The sequence below is a fragment of the Chamaea fasciata genome, unplaced genomic scaffold (genome assembly GCF_029207755.1).
Source record: "Chamaea fasciata isolate MVZ Bird 193981 ecotype frontalis unplaced genomic scaffold, bChaFas1.0.hap1 SCAF_7, whole genome shotgun sequence".
Taxonomy (NCBI): domain Eukaryota; kingdom Metazoa; phylum Chordata; class Aves; order Passeriformes; family Sylviidae; genus Chamaea; species Chamaea fasciata.
The window spans coordinates 54629030-54645003 of NW_027094092.1; the positions used below are offsets into that span (position 1 = coordinate 54629030).

General features: G+C 44.9%; 1 protein-coding gene across 5 annotated transcripts in view; it reads left to right on the forward strand.

Moving 5' to 3' along the window:
- Positions 1-15974, forward strand: part of CEP170B (centrosomal protein 170B) — a 58181-nt gene that overhangs the window by 21591 nt on the left and 20616 nt on the right. For 4 of the 5 annotated variants that reach the window (XM_066188948.1, XM_066188951.1, XM_066188952.1 and 1 more), the window contains exons 7-11: positions 7332-7433; positions 7994-8470; positions 11657-12408; positions 14390-14575; positions 14756-14864. In XM_066188948.1, coding sequence (XP_066045045.1) covers positions 7332-7433; positions 7994-8470; positions 11657-12408; positions 14390-14575; positions 14756-14864 — 1626 coding nt within the window. Of the gene's footprint in view, positions 1-7331; positions 7434-7993; positions 8471-10724; positions 10788-11656; positions 12409-14389; positions 14576-14755; positions 14865-15974 lie in introns of all 5 variants that reach the window. The other variant, XM_066188950.1, reaches the window with a different exon arrangement.

Consider the following 15974-nt stretch of genomic DNA (forward strand, 5'->3'; position numbering starts at 1 on the left):
ATAATCTCCCATGCATTGTCCTTGTGAAAGCTGACATGGTACACTAAGACAATGTAATGTTCCTCCTTGGTCTCCTCACTGTCTCCAGCTGTGTGAGGAAGCACATGCACCCGTGTGCCCAACTCCCCAGTTTTTGCACCAGAAAACCTTTCTTTGTGTTGCTTTGACGGTGGCTGTGTTTGGGACTGAGCCTGACAAGCGTGAACATAAAGGGATGGAATTGTGGATGATTAAGTGTGACACTGGGGAGGGTGAGAAGAGGTGAACCCCGCCGGGGAAGAGCTCTCCAGCTGCCTTTCAAGGGGCAGGAGGTTCTTGGAAATCTTTGCCAGTAACTGGAACCACTTTGAGTTTGCTACTGCCTGGTTCCATGAACACTCAGTTTTTATTCTTGCCACCTTCCAAAATGCACTCATTGATTTTAACCTACATAGCGTAAGCGGTGGATATTTGGAACACCTTCAAGGCCAGGACGCTGAGTGACTCTTCAGCAAGGTGACCCGTTTCTCTCGCCTCTGATTTGCAGACCTGCATTATGTTCCTGTCATCTTCACTGGGCACAGACCAGAGGTCTAAGGCAAAACGGGCTCTGTGTTCTTACTGGGGACCAGCACTGAAGTATGTCACATGCAGTGGGACTGATGGGCAGAGCTAAAAAAATCTGTAAAGTGCTGCTAACCGCACTGAACGATAGAGGAAATCAGGACTTTTTGTTTGAAGTGTTTTGCTGGATTGGACTGAAGCCTGTGGAAGCAAGAGCCTGAACATTAAATCAGTCCCTCGCTCTTCCAAAAGCATCTCTGTCACATGAGCAGAATGATCAGTGGATCCCTTTCTCATCCGCCATGTGACTAATTCACCTTGTCCTCAGCTGCACGCAGGCACTGTTTCTCCTTGGCTGCTGGGAGGAGTGGCAGCAATTTGAAATGATTAGTGAAAAGAAGAATGTAGTGGTCTTAGGGGGAGTGGGCTTGCTTAGTGGCAGCAGAAAGAGGCTTTAGGGAAAGAGCTGTTTCGCTAAGCCCGTAGGTATTTAGGAATTTGCATTGACTAATTAAAACAAGGTCTGGGCTGACAAAGGCCTTTAGAAGGATCGGTTCCCAGGGCCCGTGTGGAAGAGAGGCAGAGGGAATGCAGGCTTTCAGGGAAGAGGTTTAACAAAACAATGTGAACAATTAGAGCTGCTTAGAAATGGGAGGAGGTGAGGGGCTGAGGATAAAGAGATCCAGGGGAGTGAATGGGAAACAGTCAGTTTAGTCTTTATGCTGTTGAACTTGCAGCTTTTGGGTGTACGTTGCCTGTAAGCAGAAAATGATCAGTCTGTGAAATGTTTGAAGCAAGGAGCTTGGTTAATCCTATGGCTTGGAGATGGTTATGAATAAAAGTATCCACAGTTCAGCTAGTTAATGCTAAAATAGCTATTAGCTCTCAAGTCTAAAGCCTTAAGTGATCAGGAGGCCAGGTAGAGCCTTGAACTGAGTAGATTTCAAGACAGTCACAATCCCTGTTCCCATCTGTTGCTACCTGAGTTGAGGTACTTGATGAGATAAGCTACTTTGGGGTCTTCTGTTCTCAACACGTAGTTAAATCCTCAGGCTGATCTTAATTTTTTATTTTTTCAAAGCTGCCACAGCCTGATGGGACTGGGTAATCCTGAATCTGATGACTAACCTCTGAAAAACTGCTGCCGGCCTAGGGGTGGAGGTGGCTTGCAGCGTCCACTTGAAATGGGCATCATCACTTGCAGGAGTAAGACCAATTGCAGGAGCTTCTCCTGGGATCTGTGAAATAGGTTTACTCACCAGGTCAGCGTCCATGTGATTAGTAAGTCCTCTCAGCAGAGTGGACAACTTGAAAGTCTTGCTGATGTCCAGGGCTGAGGTCAGCAGGCAGCATGGATGGAGGCAGTGGGAGCTGTGCCCAGCTGTGAAGTGGTTTCCATGGTCTTTGGCTGCTTTCCCCATGAGATCATGGCAGTAGCTATTTAGACACACAGCTCTGCCCTAGCCTTTAATTTAAGGGAGTGGTGTTATATCTGCTTTTTTGCCTGAATTAGAGTGGTGGTTACTGAAGCATGTTTAAGGTTTGACCATGTAATTGATAAAAGTACATTTGTGATCATCAGCCTGATTTAAAAGTCGCTGGGATCCGTGTATGTTCACAGCAGGTACAAAAGACCAGGGCTTAGATTAACCGTGCACATATGAAATAAATTGTGTGGTAACGAGTCAGGGAATTGCTTTATGATTATTCCTACTAGATCTGAATTCTCTGTTTTGGAGAGGAGTTAAAAAGCAGAGCTATAAGGAATTAATTTTAAAATGTTGTAGCTAGATCATCTTTTTTTTCCCCAAGGCCTCTGCTGTAAGAAACCTACTCTGCATCTTCTGGAGATGGACATTATTGTTATTAATAATGAATCAAAAACAGTTTGACTTAAAGCAAGCTGAATTTCTCATGCTTTTGTTATGACTTGCAATAGAAAGCTTCAAAGCTGTGTGTGCTTCTATGAGCAAAGAAATTTGCTGTTGCTGACTGTCTCTCTCATGATGGTGTGAAACTTTGTGAAGATTCGGGCAAAGCACAATCCTCAGTCCTGTCCTGACCACAGGGGACACCTTCAAGGGAAATCAGACCCCCACTGTTTAGTGGGAGCTGTGTGCTAGTCTTCAAAGCTATTCTTCCTGCTTGATGATGGAAAGCTGCTTTAACACAGTCTTTCTCCTTTGCCTTTCATCACCTGGACTGTGTTTCTGGTTGTGGCTTTGTGTTCTATGTGATTCACTTCTCCATAAATACACCCTTTGTATTGACATGTCTCATTCTCTCTTTTGGTGCCTCTCCTTCAGATGATCAATAGTTCTGTATTAATTTAACAGGCCACATTTTTGTCAGACTGTTAAGCAAATGGACTTCCCTTGTTCTGCGCTAAAACAGCCTTCATTTTTCCTTTTGAGTGACTGCCCCAAAGACTGAAATCCAGGAGCAGAACGTGTGTATGTCAGTGGTCTTCCCTGTATTACACCTTCACTGGTAGCTCAGTATTTATCTGGCTGAATGCTTGTGCTGACCTCAATTCAGTTATCTAAAAGGATGATTTTCGGGCTGCCTGCCTGAACTGACGAGCTAAGAAATACGTCTAAATGAATTGGCACCATCTGGGCAGCCTGGCACGGAGTGGAGAGAGGTGGTAACGAGCTGCCATCAATTGGAGGAAGTCTCATGTCATTAAAATGACTGAGCAGTTCATTTCCATTGGTGTTCCTCCCTTCGCTGCTGACTTGAGCAGGCCCCGAGTTTGTCTGCTCTTGCAAGAGCATCCATCTTATACTAAAACAGAACAGACAGGAGGTGGCTTCAGGGTGCTTTGTATGTCTCAGGACACAGGCAGACATGCTGCTCTGGATGCTGCAGGTCCAGGTTGAGGTTGCTACCTAAAATGGATCCCAGCTGGTGAAGAACAAAGCCCGCTGGCACAACTGCATGTGTAGCTGCTCCCTGGCCCACTTCTGTCACAGCCATCTGTTTTAGCTGCCTTCCCATCGTGCTTCCCCCCCCCCCCTTTCCCTTTTTCTACAATATTGTGTTAGAGCTGGAGCTGGGAGACGTGTCAGTTGTGCTGGCAAATTAGAAGGGATAGAAGCTTCTGACATGAGCAGGGCAACAAATTCATGTAGCTCTTTGTGCTGGTCTTGGCTGGGGTAGAGTTAATTTTCCTCACAGTGGCTGGTATGGAGCTGTGTTTTGGATTTTTGCAGAACACAGAGTTGTTAATATAGAGATGTTTTTGTTATTGCTGAGCAGGGCTTACACAGAGCCAAGGCCTTTCCTGCTTTCCATACTGCCAGTCTGGCGAGGAGATTTGGGCTGCATGGAAGGCTGGGAGGAGACACAGCCAGGACAGGTGACCCAAACTGACCAAAGGGATATTCCAGACTATATCACATGCTCAGTGTATAATAGAGGGGGAAGAAGGAGGAAGTGGGAAGGAATGTTTGGAGCCATGGTGTTTGTCTTCCCAAGTCACTGTTACATGTAATGGAGTCCTGATTTCCTGGAGGTAGCTGAACACCTGCCTGCCCATGGAAAGTGGTGAATGAGTTCCTTGTTTGGCTTTGCTTCTGTGCGTGGATTTTGCTTTACTTACTTAACTCTCTGTATCTCAACACATGACTTTTCTACCCTTTACCCTTCTGATTGTTCCCCTGATCCCAGCTGGTGGGGCTGTATGGGGCTTGACTGCTGGCTGAGGTTAAACCACAATACTCTTCTGAAGTCAGAGAAATTTTACTGTGGCTCGGGATCTGTCTGCTTTCAGCAATAGCCAAGAATGACAGTGACTGTGCCACTTGACAATGTTATTCAGAATGCAAATTAATATGAATGCTCAGTGGGAACATTAATTGCTCTTAAAATATTGAAACTGTCCCCAAATAGCAAGATACTGACTCCTCAGCTTTCCATCTGTGCTTTTCGCAGTTTTAAAATGAAGTTCCAGTTCATTGTGGAGGTTGGTAGAGGAAAGGAATGAAATGCCACACACACAAATGAGCAGCTTTGTCACAGATGCTGAAACAGGCATTGCAGGTGGGGCAATGTGAGCTCTGTATGATGGGCCATGAGCAACCTTCTGCTGCTGTGCTGTGCAGTGAGTGCAGGGCAGCGTCTCCCACCATGATGGCCCCAGATCTGTGCACTCTGGCCAGCCCGATGCACTTTTTTTAAGTGTTCCTCGACCTGCCCTGGGGTTTTGACTTCGTCCTAGCTTTTGTCAGAGGGGCAGTTAGGGTTGTTTCCAAGCACCTATTAGGACCCATGGAAGTTTGAGACAGCAGAGGAGTTGAATCGTTATTCTTTATAAATCCTTCCCCCCCCCCTTCAGTTTCAATTGCAATCTCAAAGTTCCTCATCAACAGAAGAGGTCTGACCAAAAGTCTGACTTATTCCCTGGCTGCCTTTTCCCTGTAGTAGAGAAGCTACTGGCCAACAAAGGCAGAAGTTCCTGTGTTTGTACTCAGATGGGACACAGATCTTTGAGTAGTTTCTGGGAAGACTTCTGTCCTGCAGGATGGGTGTGAGCTCTCTTACCTCTCTTCTGCCCCTCTGGACACAAAATTGTCTTGGAATAGATCACTGGCCTCTTGTAGACTAGGGGGCCTTTTGGATCCCTTTGGGGCTGGGATGTGCTGGAGAGACAGGCTGTAATGAGGCAACTCATTCAAGTGGTAACAGCACCCATCCTTGGGAAAGGTGCTGCTTGTGCAACAGTCAAGTGCAGGTGGTCTTTGCATTTCATCTATAGGGTAGTTGATGCCTTTAGGCACAAATTACCTCAGACATCACTGGCTCTTGCTAATGGATTTGTGTTAAAGTGTTGATCTCCTTCCCCTGGCTTCCCCCAGAAAGCTGCCTCTTGGCCATCAACCCTAAGATCTGTACTGCAAGTCAGAGGGTAATAATCCACTGTGTGCCCAAAGTGCCTGATGCTGGTGGAGCAGATCCTGCATGGGTGGGGTGGGATCTAGTGGGCAAGTTATAGCATGAAAAGAGAATGATAGGTTTCTGCTACGCTGTGTGACAGAAGATCTCAGCCTAGGAGAAACCAAACCCTACCCTGGAGTAGGGTTCACTGACAACCTTGTGAATAGGTTTTTTTAATTCTTTATCTCCCCCCCCTCCCATGAATGGTTTACCCATCATCAGTTATGAAATATATTGCTTGGCAATTCCAATTTATCTTGGTGAGAAATGCTTCCTCCTTTGAACTTTCAAAGGCCGCCTACATAATAGGAACATGGTTTATCTTCCATGCACTCTAGGCGGGGAGGAGAGTAATACTTTCAGCCTCTTTTGATCCTCACTGTGAAGGGAGGCTGCGTGGTTAACTTTGGAACACGGACAAGATCTTTTGAAAAGGGCCTGTGGGCTGCATCTGTGAAGCAGAATTTTTGCCTGTGGACTGTCAGTGTATGAGCTGAGATATCTGGAATGATCCTAGAACAAAAATATCTGAAGTAGTAACCACTGGGTTCTGTGTAGCTTTAGAAACAACAGCATAAAATCAGGCTGCTTTTTTAATTTGAGTTATTTAATTCCTCTTCCTTTCCTGACTTCCCTTATGCTAACAACTGCTTTCTGTCATGTGCCTACTAAAGCAGGGAGGGCAAAATTGCAGGGCTGTTTGAGAGCTGCTTTGCACAGAACAGTGTGTGCTTTGAAAACCACAAGCTGAGCAGCAGCTGGCAGTAGAAGCTCAGCTATGGCTCTGGAGCTGGAGCCAGGGTTTCCGACGTGGCCAGTTATGGCTGCTATGAGCAGAGGCAGGAGCAGCCTAACAAAGCTGGATCTTAACCTCAGCCCCTAAATTATCCTGGTGTTTCTATCACCTCTAGATGAAAGAACAAAGCTACTTTATTTGCTTCTCTTGAACTATGAAAAACTGCAGTATTAACTGCACCACAGGCAAATTGGGTGTATTCTTTTTGTTTGTTGCATAAACAGCAGAAGCCCAAGGCACTGCCAAAACGCAGCCTTATTTTGTGGGATACAAAACGAGGAGCAGTGGATCAGCTCCACTGAGTGGGTGCCAGTTGTTGCAGTGAAAATCTTTCAGGGAGAGCTTACTGAACAGAGACATAATGTAAGCCTGGCTCTTCTAGAGGAAATTCTCCATGAGACAAACCTCTGTCCTACAATGATTATGCAACTCACTTGGTTCACTCTAAGCTTCAGAGAACAAAAGTTTGCTGCTTCTTTATGAAAGTGTAAGGAGATGGTTTTACCATTTTTCCTATGTTTGTAATGCTTAAAGAATTTCCTGTTGTGGAATGTGTGTCACTTATAGTAGGAGTGGTAAATAGTGCAAGAAGTCCCTAGCCTGGACACATCCACGGACATGGTGGGGCAAAAAAGGGCAGAGCTAAAGTCTTCCCAATTAAGGTGAGGAAAAAGTCAGATTTCACCTGAATTGCAGGTTGAGTTGAAGACAGTTTTGTGGTTAGGGTTTTGTAGTCTTTTCTGCCAAAAATCTTCCACTTTGTGTGTATTGTAAGGCTAGAAAGGGACGAAAGCCAGTATCTGGGAAACACAGCTATGAAGGACAATGGAGGGAGGTGGAGTTAGTGTCTTGCAGTAGAATGTAAAAAGGAAAAAAGGACACAAAACAAAGAAAACCCTGAACATATTATTATGTATAATTTGCTGTTGTTGTAACTGTGGTGTAACAGGTTCATGGTCTCATCTGGCCCTGCTTTTCTCCCCCTTTCAGCATGCTGCTGAACCTGGTAAATTGATGTTTTCTGTGTTAAAGTATTTGCTTATCCTCTTCCTAGAAACAAATACTTACCGCACCCCTCTGTATGGGCAGCCCTCCTGGTGGGGGGAAGATGATGCAAATAACAAGGAGGAGAGAAGACAGGAGGAACATTATTCAGGTACTGGAGGTGACATGGGGTGGGAGAAGATAGGGGTTGCAAAATTTTGGCACACTTCAGATATTTACTGTTTGAAGCCGTCCTGTTTCAAGACTTTTAATTTCTACTTCTTTTTTGTGCTTGTTTTTGCACATTCCTATGTGTAGATTGGTGCTGCTGAAACTGAAATAAGGGAGAATTAAAATGTTTTCCCTAAAATATTTGACCATTAGAAACAGCAGTTGTGGAATAAATCACTAAGTTTGTTTTAGAGCTAGTTGTGTAGCTGTATCTGTGTGTCACCTCATCATCCCTGGGAGCCATTTAGTCTTTAACACTCCTGTTATTGTCAATCTGCGTGTATGGAAGAGGCATCTTGTTTTCAGTTGTGCAGTAAACCTGATGTTTCTATCAAGCATGTGCTCTACTGCACAAAGAAGTGTTTTATTTCAGTGCACACACACGGTGTATCTGTTCTCTAGCAGGGAGGGGTTGTGATTAGTAGGCCTTCCAAGTCGAAACAAGTGAATTGAGTAGTACTGAAAAAACGTGTTTTTATCCTTTTTTTCCTGCTTTTGTAGAGAGAGCAAAAGAGATAAACCAACATGAAGAGGAACTGAATGGGAATATTTCTACTTATAGAGATGCCCAAGAACAATCTGTGTTTGCCTTCCGGAGAGAGCCAAGTTATTTTGAGATTCCAACTAAAGAATTTCAGCAGCCATCAAAATCTCCAGAAACACAGGTCCATGAGATCCCAACAAAGGATGTTGATGCTGTGGTAGCCCCTGTGGTACAAAGTCATGCCTCTTTCACCATTGAATTTGATGATGGTACCCCTGGTAAAATAAAGATAAAAGACCATGTAACTAAATTTTCACTCAGACAGAGAAGACCCTTCAGTAAGGAACCAGCTCATACAGAAGTAATGTCAGCAGAAAGCAAAGTGGCTGACTGGCTTGTCCAGAATGACCCAAGCCTGATGAGGAGGCAGTCTGCAGGAGATGATGTTTACAGTACCAAGAGTGACCTGCCAGTTCATGTAAGGACGCTTAAAGGTGAGTGAATGTCTTGTCATGTGGACGTAGCTCTCTGTTGGCCATGCAAATGCAGCCTTTGATAATAAAATACAAAAACTCTTCTCCTATCAAGGAGAACTGGACTTAACTATCTCTGCTCCTAATTTGCAAGATGAAGAATATTACTTTAATGACTGTTGATATATTGAATGCAGCTAGCATGCTCTTTACCTGGCCTTGAAGTCGTGTGTGGTGTTGGCTTGGGGACACTAATGTGACTTCGCTGCTACATCTATAATGCCAGATCAGCAGTAATTGGTTGAAAGAAGATTTTGATTTTTAAATGTCTAAAATAATTTCCAAATGGTCAGGCAGGCTGATTAACACAGATATTTCAGTGACTTTGGTTCTCTTGGCTTCTCCTAGCTGATGGATTGACTTTTCTTTTTAACTGTAGTCCAAAAGAGTCTAAACATGATCATCCTGCAGTCCTAAATCTAAGTGTGATCATCTGGTAATGACCAGAGCCAGTTGGTTAGATGACAGAAAGTGCTGACACAGAGACTGCTAGTAGAGTTGAGATACAGATGGTCCCCAGTAGAGGAAATCGTTGTGCTTGTAGGAAGAGGTTTCTTCTCCTTACCTAAAGTTTCTCTGAAATCCTCCTCTGTTCAAAAACATCAGATTTCTTGGACCTGCATCTTGTTACGTGTGTCACTGTGAGGAATTCTTTGGGATTTTTAGAGGTTTGAAGTAAAGTTTGGTGTCCAGTTCTTAGAGCAGCTGGTGGGACTTACATGATTCTGATGCAACTTTGAATATATTCTGCAAGATCTGTGGTTGCTTGGGTGTCTCTCTTGGGCCATCCACTGAACAGCTTGGAGGAGACCAGTGATTCCTGCATTCTCACTGCCTTGCCTCTGGAAAAGCTATTTTGAACTGCAGCTTGAGCTGATGAAGTCACATTGAAGGTTTCTAGACCTACTTCTGCTTGAGGTCCTACTTAAATAAGAGCTATACTTTGTTTTCTCTTAAAGGAATATTTGTTTTGACCTTCCTGGAAAAAAACCCCAAAACTCATCATATTATGAAGAGTTTAACGTATTACACCTGCAAATTGCTGTTTTGGGTACATATTTTTGGGAACCCCGTATGGTCATAAAGTCTCATATTCATTCAGCCGTAGGGTTTGGTATGGCATGGAAACTGAACTGCTTTGTTAGCCATTGCTTGGTGTTAGTCCTTCCCAATAAGGGACAGCATTGAGGTGCCCTTTTTGGCTATTTAGGGTCCTATTTTCAGTGTACTGTGACTGTGTGATGAAAGGGTTTATGCTGGGATTTATTTATGTTTTTGTCATACTGGATTTTGTTTACTTACTGGAGAGCATTGTCAGGGATAGAAATGTGCTTCCATGGTTTTGTTCTTTCCTCTTGGAGAAAACTAGAGGGTTGGGCAGCTGTTGCTGTTAAGATGCACAGGAACACTGCTAGAAACTGTCTGCATTTGCATCTCTACAGTCCATAAAGCATGGAAAGTAGCTGAGGTAATTCAGTGTGTAATTTGCATATCAAGAAATCAACACTGGACATTTGATTAAAACACACAGTGTTGATGGCCTGAGGAGTTGATCCAGAGCCTCTGCTCTGGCAGGTGTCATTTATCTACGATAGCTGTGCAACATGTTCTTCTGGCAGGGCTAATTTTGAAGATGTCTTGGAGGCTACTGCTGGCTGCCTACCAAGTTTGAGTCTCCAGGATCAGAAATGCCCACCACTGGGGCTATCTAAGTAACATCTGGTCACTTCCAGCAGCAGTGTGGTGAATGTAAAGCCTGGTATCAAGACTATAGGGTGTTAGGTCTTAGCAGCTTGAGGGGATCTGCATGGTGTTCTGCTGGGGCATCCGTGAGCATGGTGCATGTTTTCCTTGTGTCCTCACTGTTTTGCATTCATCAAAGCTCTTAGTCAAGACCTTTAATTTAAGAACTTTCCCTTCCAAGGGTGAAGCTTATCAGCCCTCAGGGCACAATGCAAAGTTTGCTGGCTTTCTTCATGAGTGTATTAGGACACTCTTCATAGAGTTGACTCCTGGGTTGAGTGGACCTTGCATTTAAGTCTAATTTTTCACAGTTAACTTGATGTAATAAATGGTCTTCACCCATGAGTCTGGAGAACTTGCCAAGTAGGTTTGAGCAGTTTTCCTTCAAACACGTGGTGTTTTAGCCAGTATATCTTGCTACATATTACAGTCTAGAGCGCAGAGACCTCTTTCCCCGTTCTCCCGATGACAGGTTCCTGGTCGTTGACTGAGTCGTGTTCTGTGCCTTCACACCCGTTTCCTTCTCCAAAAAAAGGTTTGTTTTTTGTTTTACTTTTAACTTTTTGTTTTACTTCAACTTACTTTCTGAGAGTCCTGAGCTAAGGTGCTGAGGGGCAGGCAGGCACTGATACATAGAGACAGTTGTGAAGACGGTTGTTGCTAACATAAGTGAAAATCATTATAAACTTAGTGTAAGCTTAGTGACCTCTTAACTAATGATTTAACCTTTGCTTGGCAGCATAGAATGGTGTAACTCATGGGGGTGTCTTGGTGTGATTCTTAAATCTCCAGGAAGAGTAAATAATCCTTCAAATTTACTTTTCTGTTAGCCTCTAGTTTATTTCCCCCTTGTAGGGGGGGGTGATGTGGGGACTCAAAAATGCATGTACTTGTTATGCACTGATCTGGTCTTTCATCGTGGGGATTTGGTTTCATGGGATGCAGCGTGAGGGTTTTATTTCCTGATCCTGCAGAGATATTTCTGCTCTGTAAAAGAGAAAACCCCATGAGGTGGTCTTGGACTACAGTAATTGGATGGAATGGCAAAATAATCGCATCTTTTTTTTTTTTTTAATTGAAAAAAGGAAGAAACAAAACATTAGGTATGTAAACCAATTGCCATTACAAAATCAGAAATCCATGAGGTTGAAAGTACTTCTTGAATTCTTTTTAAATAAATAATTAACTTGGTAGCCAACCAGTGGTGAAAAGTGGGGTCAGGAGAGAACTGCCTTCTCTTTCATTGCTTCTGATGGGGTGCAATCCCTGTACCACACAGACGTCTTTTTTAATCTTACAGAATGCTTTTTCTTGTAACTGAAATGGTAAATTTCAACTGGGAGGTAATGACAGGCCCCCAACAACTGAGATTAAGAAGGTCAAATCTACATACCTTGTTTCTAGGCAACAGGCACGAGGACGGAACGCAGAGCGACACCGAAGACCCCAAGGCAGAGAAGGAGACGACGACGACGGGTGGGGAGCGTCCGACAGAGCAGACGAGGCTGCAGCGGCAGATGAGGCGGGACCCCCACGAGATGCTGCACAACAAGCAGGCCTTCGTCATCGAGTTCTTCGAGGACACGCCACGCAAGAAGCGGTCCCAGTCCTTCACGCACAGCGCTCACTCGTCCCAGAGCGACACGGATCTGGGGCTGAAGGGCAAGGTGGAGAAGCGCAAGAACGCGTTACCGGCAGAGAAGCCGGGAAATTCAGCGCCGCCGTCCCACCTCACAGCCCAGGCGGGCAAACCCACCAACAGCTCCTGCGGGACCCAAAGAACGAGCTCCTTCAAGAGGGAGAAGACGGAGGATCGGATCAACTCTTCAGCCTCCTCTGCTCCCAGAGCCAGAAGTTATGGGAGCGTTGGGAGGAAGTCGAAAATGGCTCAGGATTTCATGGCTGAGTACCTGCGTGAGACTGCTCAGTCTGGGAAGCCAAATGCCGAGAAACCAGCCCCTGTGCCTGTGCCGGTAGCTCCACGTGTGGTTATATCCTCAGAACCAGAGCCTGCCTCTGCTCCACCTCCCGAGGTGAAGTCAGCCCAGGGCAGGAGGAATGATGAGGAAGACAGTGTAAGCGAGACAGGCACGTACACCATTGAGACAGAGTCGCAGGACAAAGAGGTGGAGGAAGCGCGAAAAATGATAGATCAGGTAAACACTGCTTTTCTGTGCTTGGCCAGTGAGCTGAGGGCTTGGAGGGCCTGAATTAACTGTTGCCATGAAAGGATGCAGTTGGGTGCAGCAGGGTGTTACAGTTAGGGGTGGGAAATCATCCTGGGTGACCTGTGCTAAAGATAGACCCCAACAAACTGTGAAGCTCATCTTTAAAAAATCCCATCAAAGCAACAAAATTACAAACAAACAAAATACTGCAAAGTAAAAGAAGGCAAAATATGCCCACGGCAAAGAGCTGCTTGCTTAAAAAAATGGGATTTGGAAGCAAAAGTGAAAGAGTGGGTTTGCCGTGTGTTTAGAGGAAAGGCAACACCTGAATAAAGATCAGGCTGATTGTGCTGACAGCAGTGGCTGGGAGCAGCTCTGCTCTCCAGGACTGCTCCCAAGCCTCTGCTATGGCATTGCATCACCTCCTGCCCACTGTTGTGAAGATGGGAGCTGCAGCCCATCACTGATGCATCATCCCATGGTAGGCCACAGGAAACGCCAAGGGCTGGTGCTTACAAGCCTTAGTGGCAGATGTTTCTATATTTGGCTGTGCCTGATTAGAAAGGCAGTGCTTGCTGTCAGGACAAGCGGCACCTGGCTGAGATAGCAAAGGGTGTGATCTAGGGCAGAGGCAATCCCAGGTGGATCTGTATTTGTTTGGATTTTGTAGAGTGAATTATTGCTTAAAAACTAAACTCCAGAGATGAGGGAGGCTCAAGAAGAACCCACCCCACTAACCAGCCGCAGGGCAAGCCAAAGTTTGGCTGATTTTCAGGTTTGAGTCTCATCTGCGGTCTATTATGAAAACAAAACTGGCAAGTTGTTATGAAGATTTAGTGAAATGTTGTCAGGAGGACGGCAAGGTTTAAAGGAAGCCTTAATTGAATGTGGCTTTACAGCTTTGTATGCAGTGTTTATGAGCCTGGATCTAGCTTCTCTCTTTTGTTTTTTATTACATTTGTTCCTTACATCTTGTTTTAAATGTGATCGGAAGCTTTCAGGGCATGGTCACAGCAAGATCCTAGTCCTGACATTAGATGACTAATTGTTCTGGTGGGGAAATATGAGGAAAAATGCCACAAAAATAAAAATATTTCTCGGGAGTAGTCTTGGCAGCCATGTGACTCTGGCAGACAAACTGGCCAGCTTCTGGTCCTGACAGTGCCATAGACTTGGTGCAGTGCAGACCTGCCACTTGTGAAACAGCTGATAACTAACCCTCAGTGTTTCTGTCCAGGAAGAAAGAAAATGAATTCTGGACTTGCTTAGGTTCTAAGGTGTCTCTGTTCTTTATTCCTCCACCATTGCAAGCACATTTTTTTAACAGCAGTGAGGGTAAAGATCTTTATGGTCGTCTCTGTGCAGCCAAGGCACCCTCTGTGGTGGTATCTTCCTCTGAACTTCTTGCAGTCAAGTGGGAGGAACAAGCCCTTCTGAGGCATGAGTCTTGGTCACCCCCCATAGGAAGGCCTGCTTATCTTCAGGGGGAATCTGTCCAACCAGCTCAAACACTCACCCATCTCAGAGGTGCATGCTTTCCCAGTTCCTTGTGGCAGTGCAAGGCTGTTTTGCTCAGCCCACTCACAGCTGCAGTCTGTGAAAGGCACTAGGGATGGAGCTTTCCCATTTTCTCTGTCTAAATCTTCATGAATGAGCTGGTAAATAGCTTTCCTGTCACTCATCCTAAATTTCTCTGGGCTTTTCAGTGAAAGTTACTGCTGTTAAAGGCAGCACCCCTAAATAATGAGGGAGAGAGGAAATGTGGGTGTGAGTGGAATTCTGTGATTAAGTATATTTAAAGCTGCTACTGTGGTGTACAGAAGCATAGTTTGCATGGAAGCACTGGCAAGTGTTTCTGGCCCTTTGGGATCATAATTTGTGTGTGACTAATGTTTCACAGATTTGGATTTTTGGCTAATGTTTTTCTGTTTTCTTGCATTTTAATATTCCCATGCAAACGTCTTTTCAGGTTTTTGGCGTTCTTGAGTCGCCTGAATTTTCCAGAATCTCTTCAGCCTTTAGACCAATAATTAAAGGTGAAAAAGACGACTCTGGTTCTCAGCATCTAATCAGTGAAAATGGCACTAGTCAGAAGTCACCGTTGCTCCAGGCATTATCCTCAAAAGCTGTGAATGGGTCTCAGGCTGAATCGCAGGTATGGGCAGTCCAGGTGGATTTCCTGGGATGGTGGAGGTGTGGATGGGTTTTCTGTCTGGTTGTAAATGTGATGTGTAGCTTGATTTCCATTTTGAACAGACTGAGTGATGTCAGTATGAGAGATTTTGGTTTGTGTACAAACCCTCTTTCTGACTTCATCTTCCCCACCTTGTTGTAGATGTGTGCAGCATCTCAAGGGAGTCAGAAGTGGGTGTCAAGGTGGGCAAGCCTTGCAGACAGTTATACTGACTCTGGATCTGTGTCTGGGCAGGGTGATGGAGGTCCAGGTAAGTCTCATCCGACACTGTGGTTTGAGGGTAGCTCAGTCTAAACCAAGATGATAGAAAAAGCAGAAATTAAGGGCATCTGTGTATCTGGCTGGAGGTTATTTTCTGTTTTAGCTACAGTAGTTTTAGATGGGAGGCACAGAGTGAATAGTTCCCAGTGGACTGAAGATGGAGAGAGCCTCTGGTTTGCATTTTGGAGTTACTCAAGAGGTTCTTAAATATTAGATTTGGCATGACTAAAGGGAATCTGGGAAGCAGAAAGCTTGTAAGGGCTTTGAGTGTTAACCAGCCCCAAGCTGTGTTTCTTTAGACTGCCTTATGTTGCCAGATGAGAACCCTTTGCACACAGCCTTGGAGTTAGTTCCTGACTTGCATGGTTTTTTTGTGCTTCTGTGTCTGGCTGTGCTGAGAATTTAGGCTGTTCTGGGGTTTGCTATTCAGTGGCAGGTTTAAAGGGTGGAGATCAGCATAGAAAACTAGATATGGTGGGGGAGAGAGGAAGTCGGAGGATATCAGACTCCTGTCATAACTTGGAAGACACCTTATGGACCCTCTGGTCCTCTTGGTGTGTGAGAAAAGGAGCAGAGCACTTTGATGGCTTTTGCAAATGTTTTCAACTTCTTTTGGTTGGGATTACTTGTCATACCTTCTTGCCATGGACAACTATAGATAGATCCAATAAAGATTAGAAGGTAGCTTTGTTTCAGAGATCATTGCCACTGTTTTATACCATGTAGGGTACCTAACTCCTGGAGTGCTTGTAATATTACCATAGCCAAATAACCAGTTGTCCTGGTATTTAAAGGTGGTATCAGATATGGAGGCCTGGCCAGCAGCATGGGAGAGATAGGAACACTCTTTCTATGGGGTGTGTCCCTGCTGATAAGCCCACACACACTGGGGCAGCGAGCTCTAATTCAGAGCCTCTTGATTATCACAGAGTCTTTCTCCTGGGACTTTGCTCTGGGATATGAGTGTAGGAGAACTTGTACTGTGAAAAACACCATCTGTTTAGTCAAATGGGCAATGTTGTTTAGAATGGCACTTAAAACACTGCATCTCTGATGTCTGATGGCTTTTCATCTCATTCCTGTGGCCTGATGGATGCTA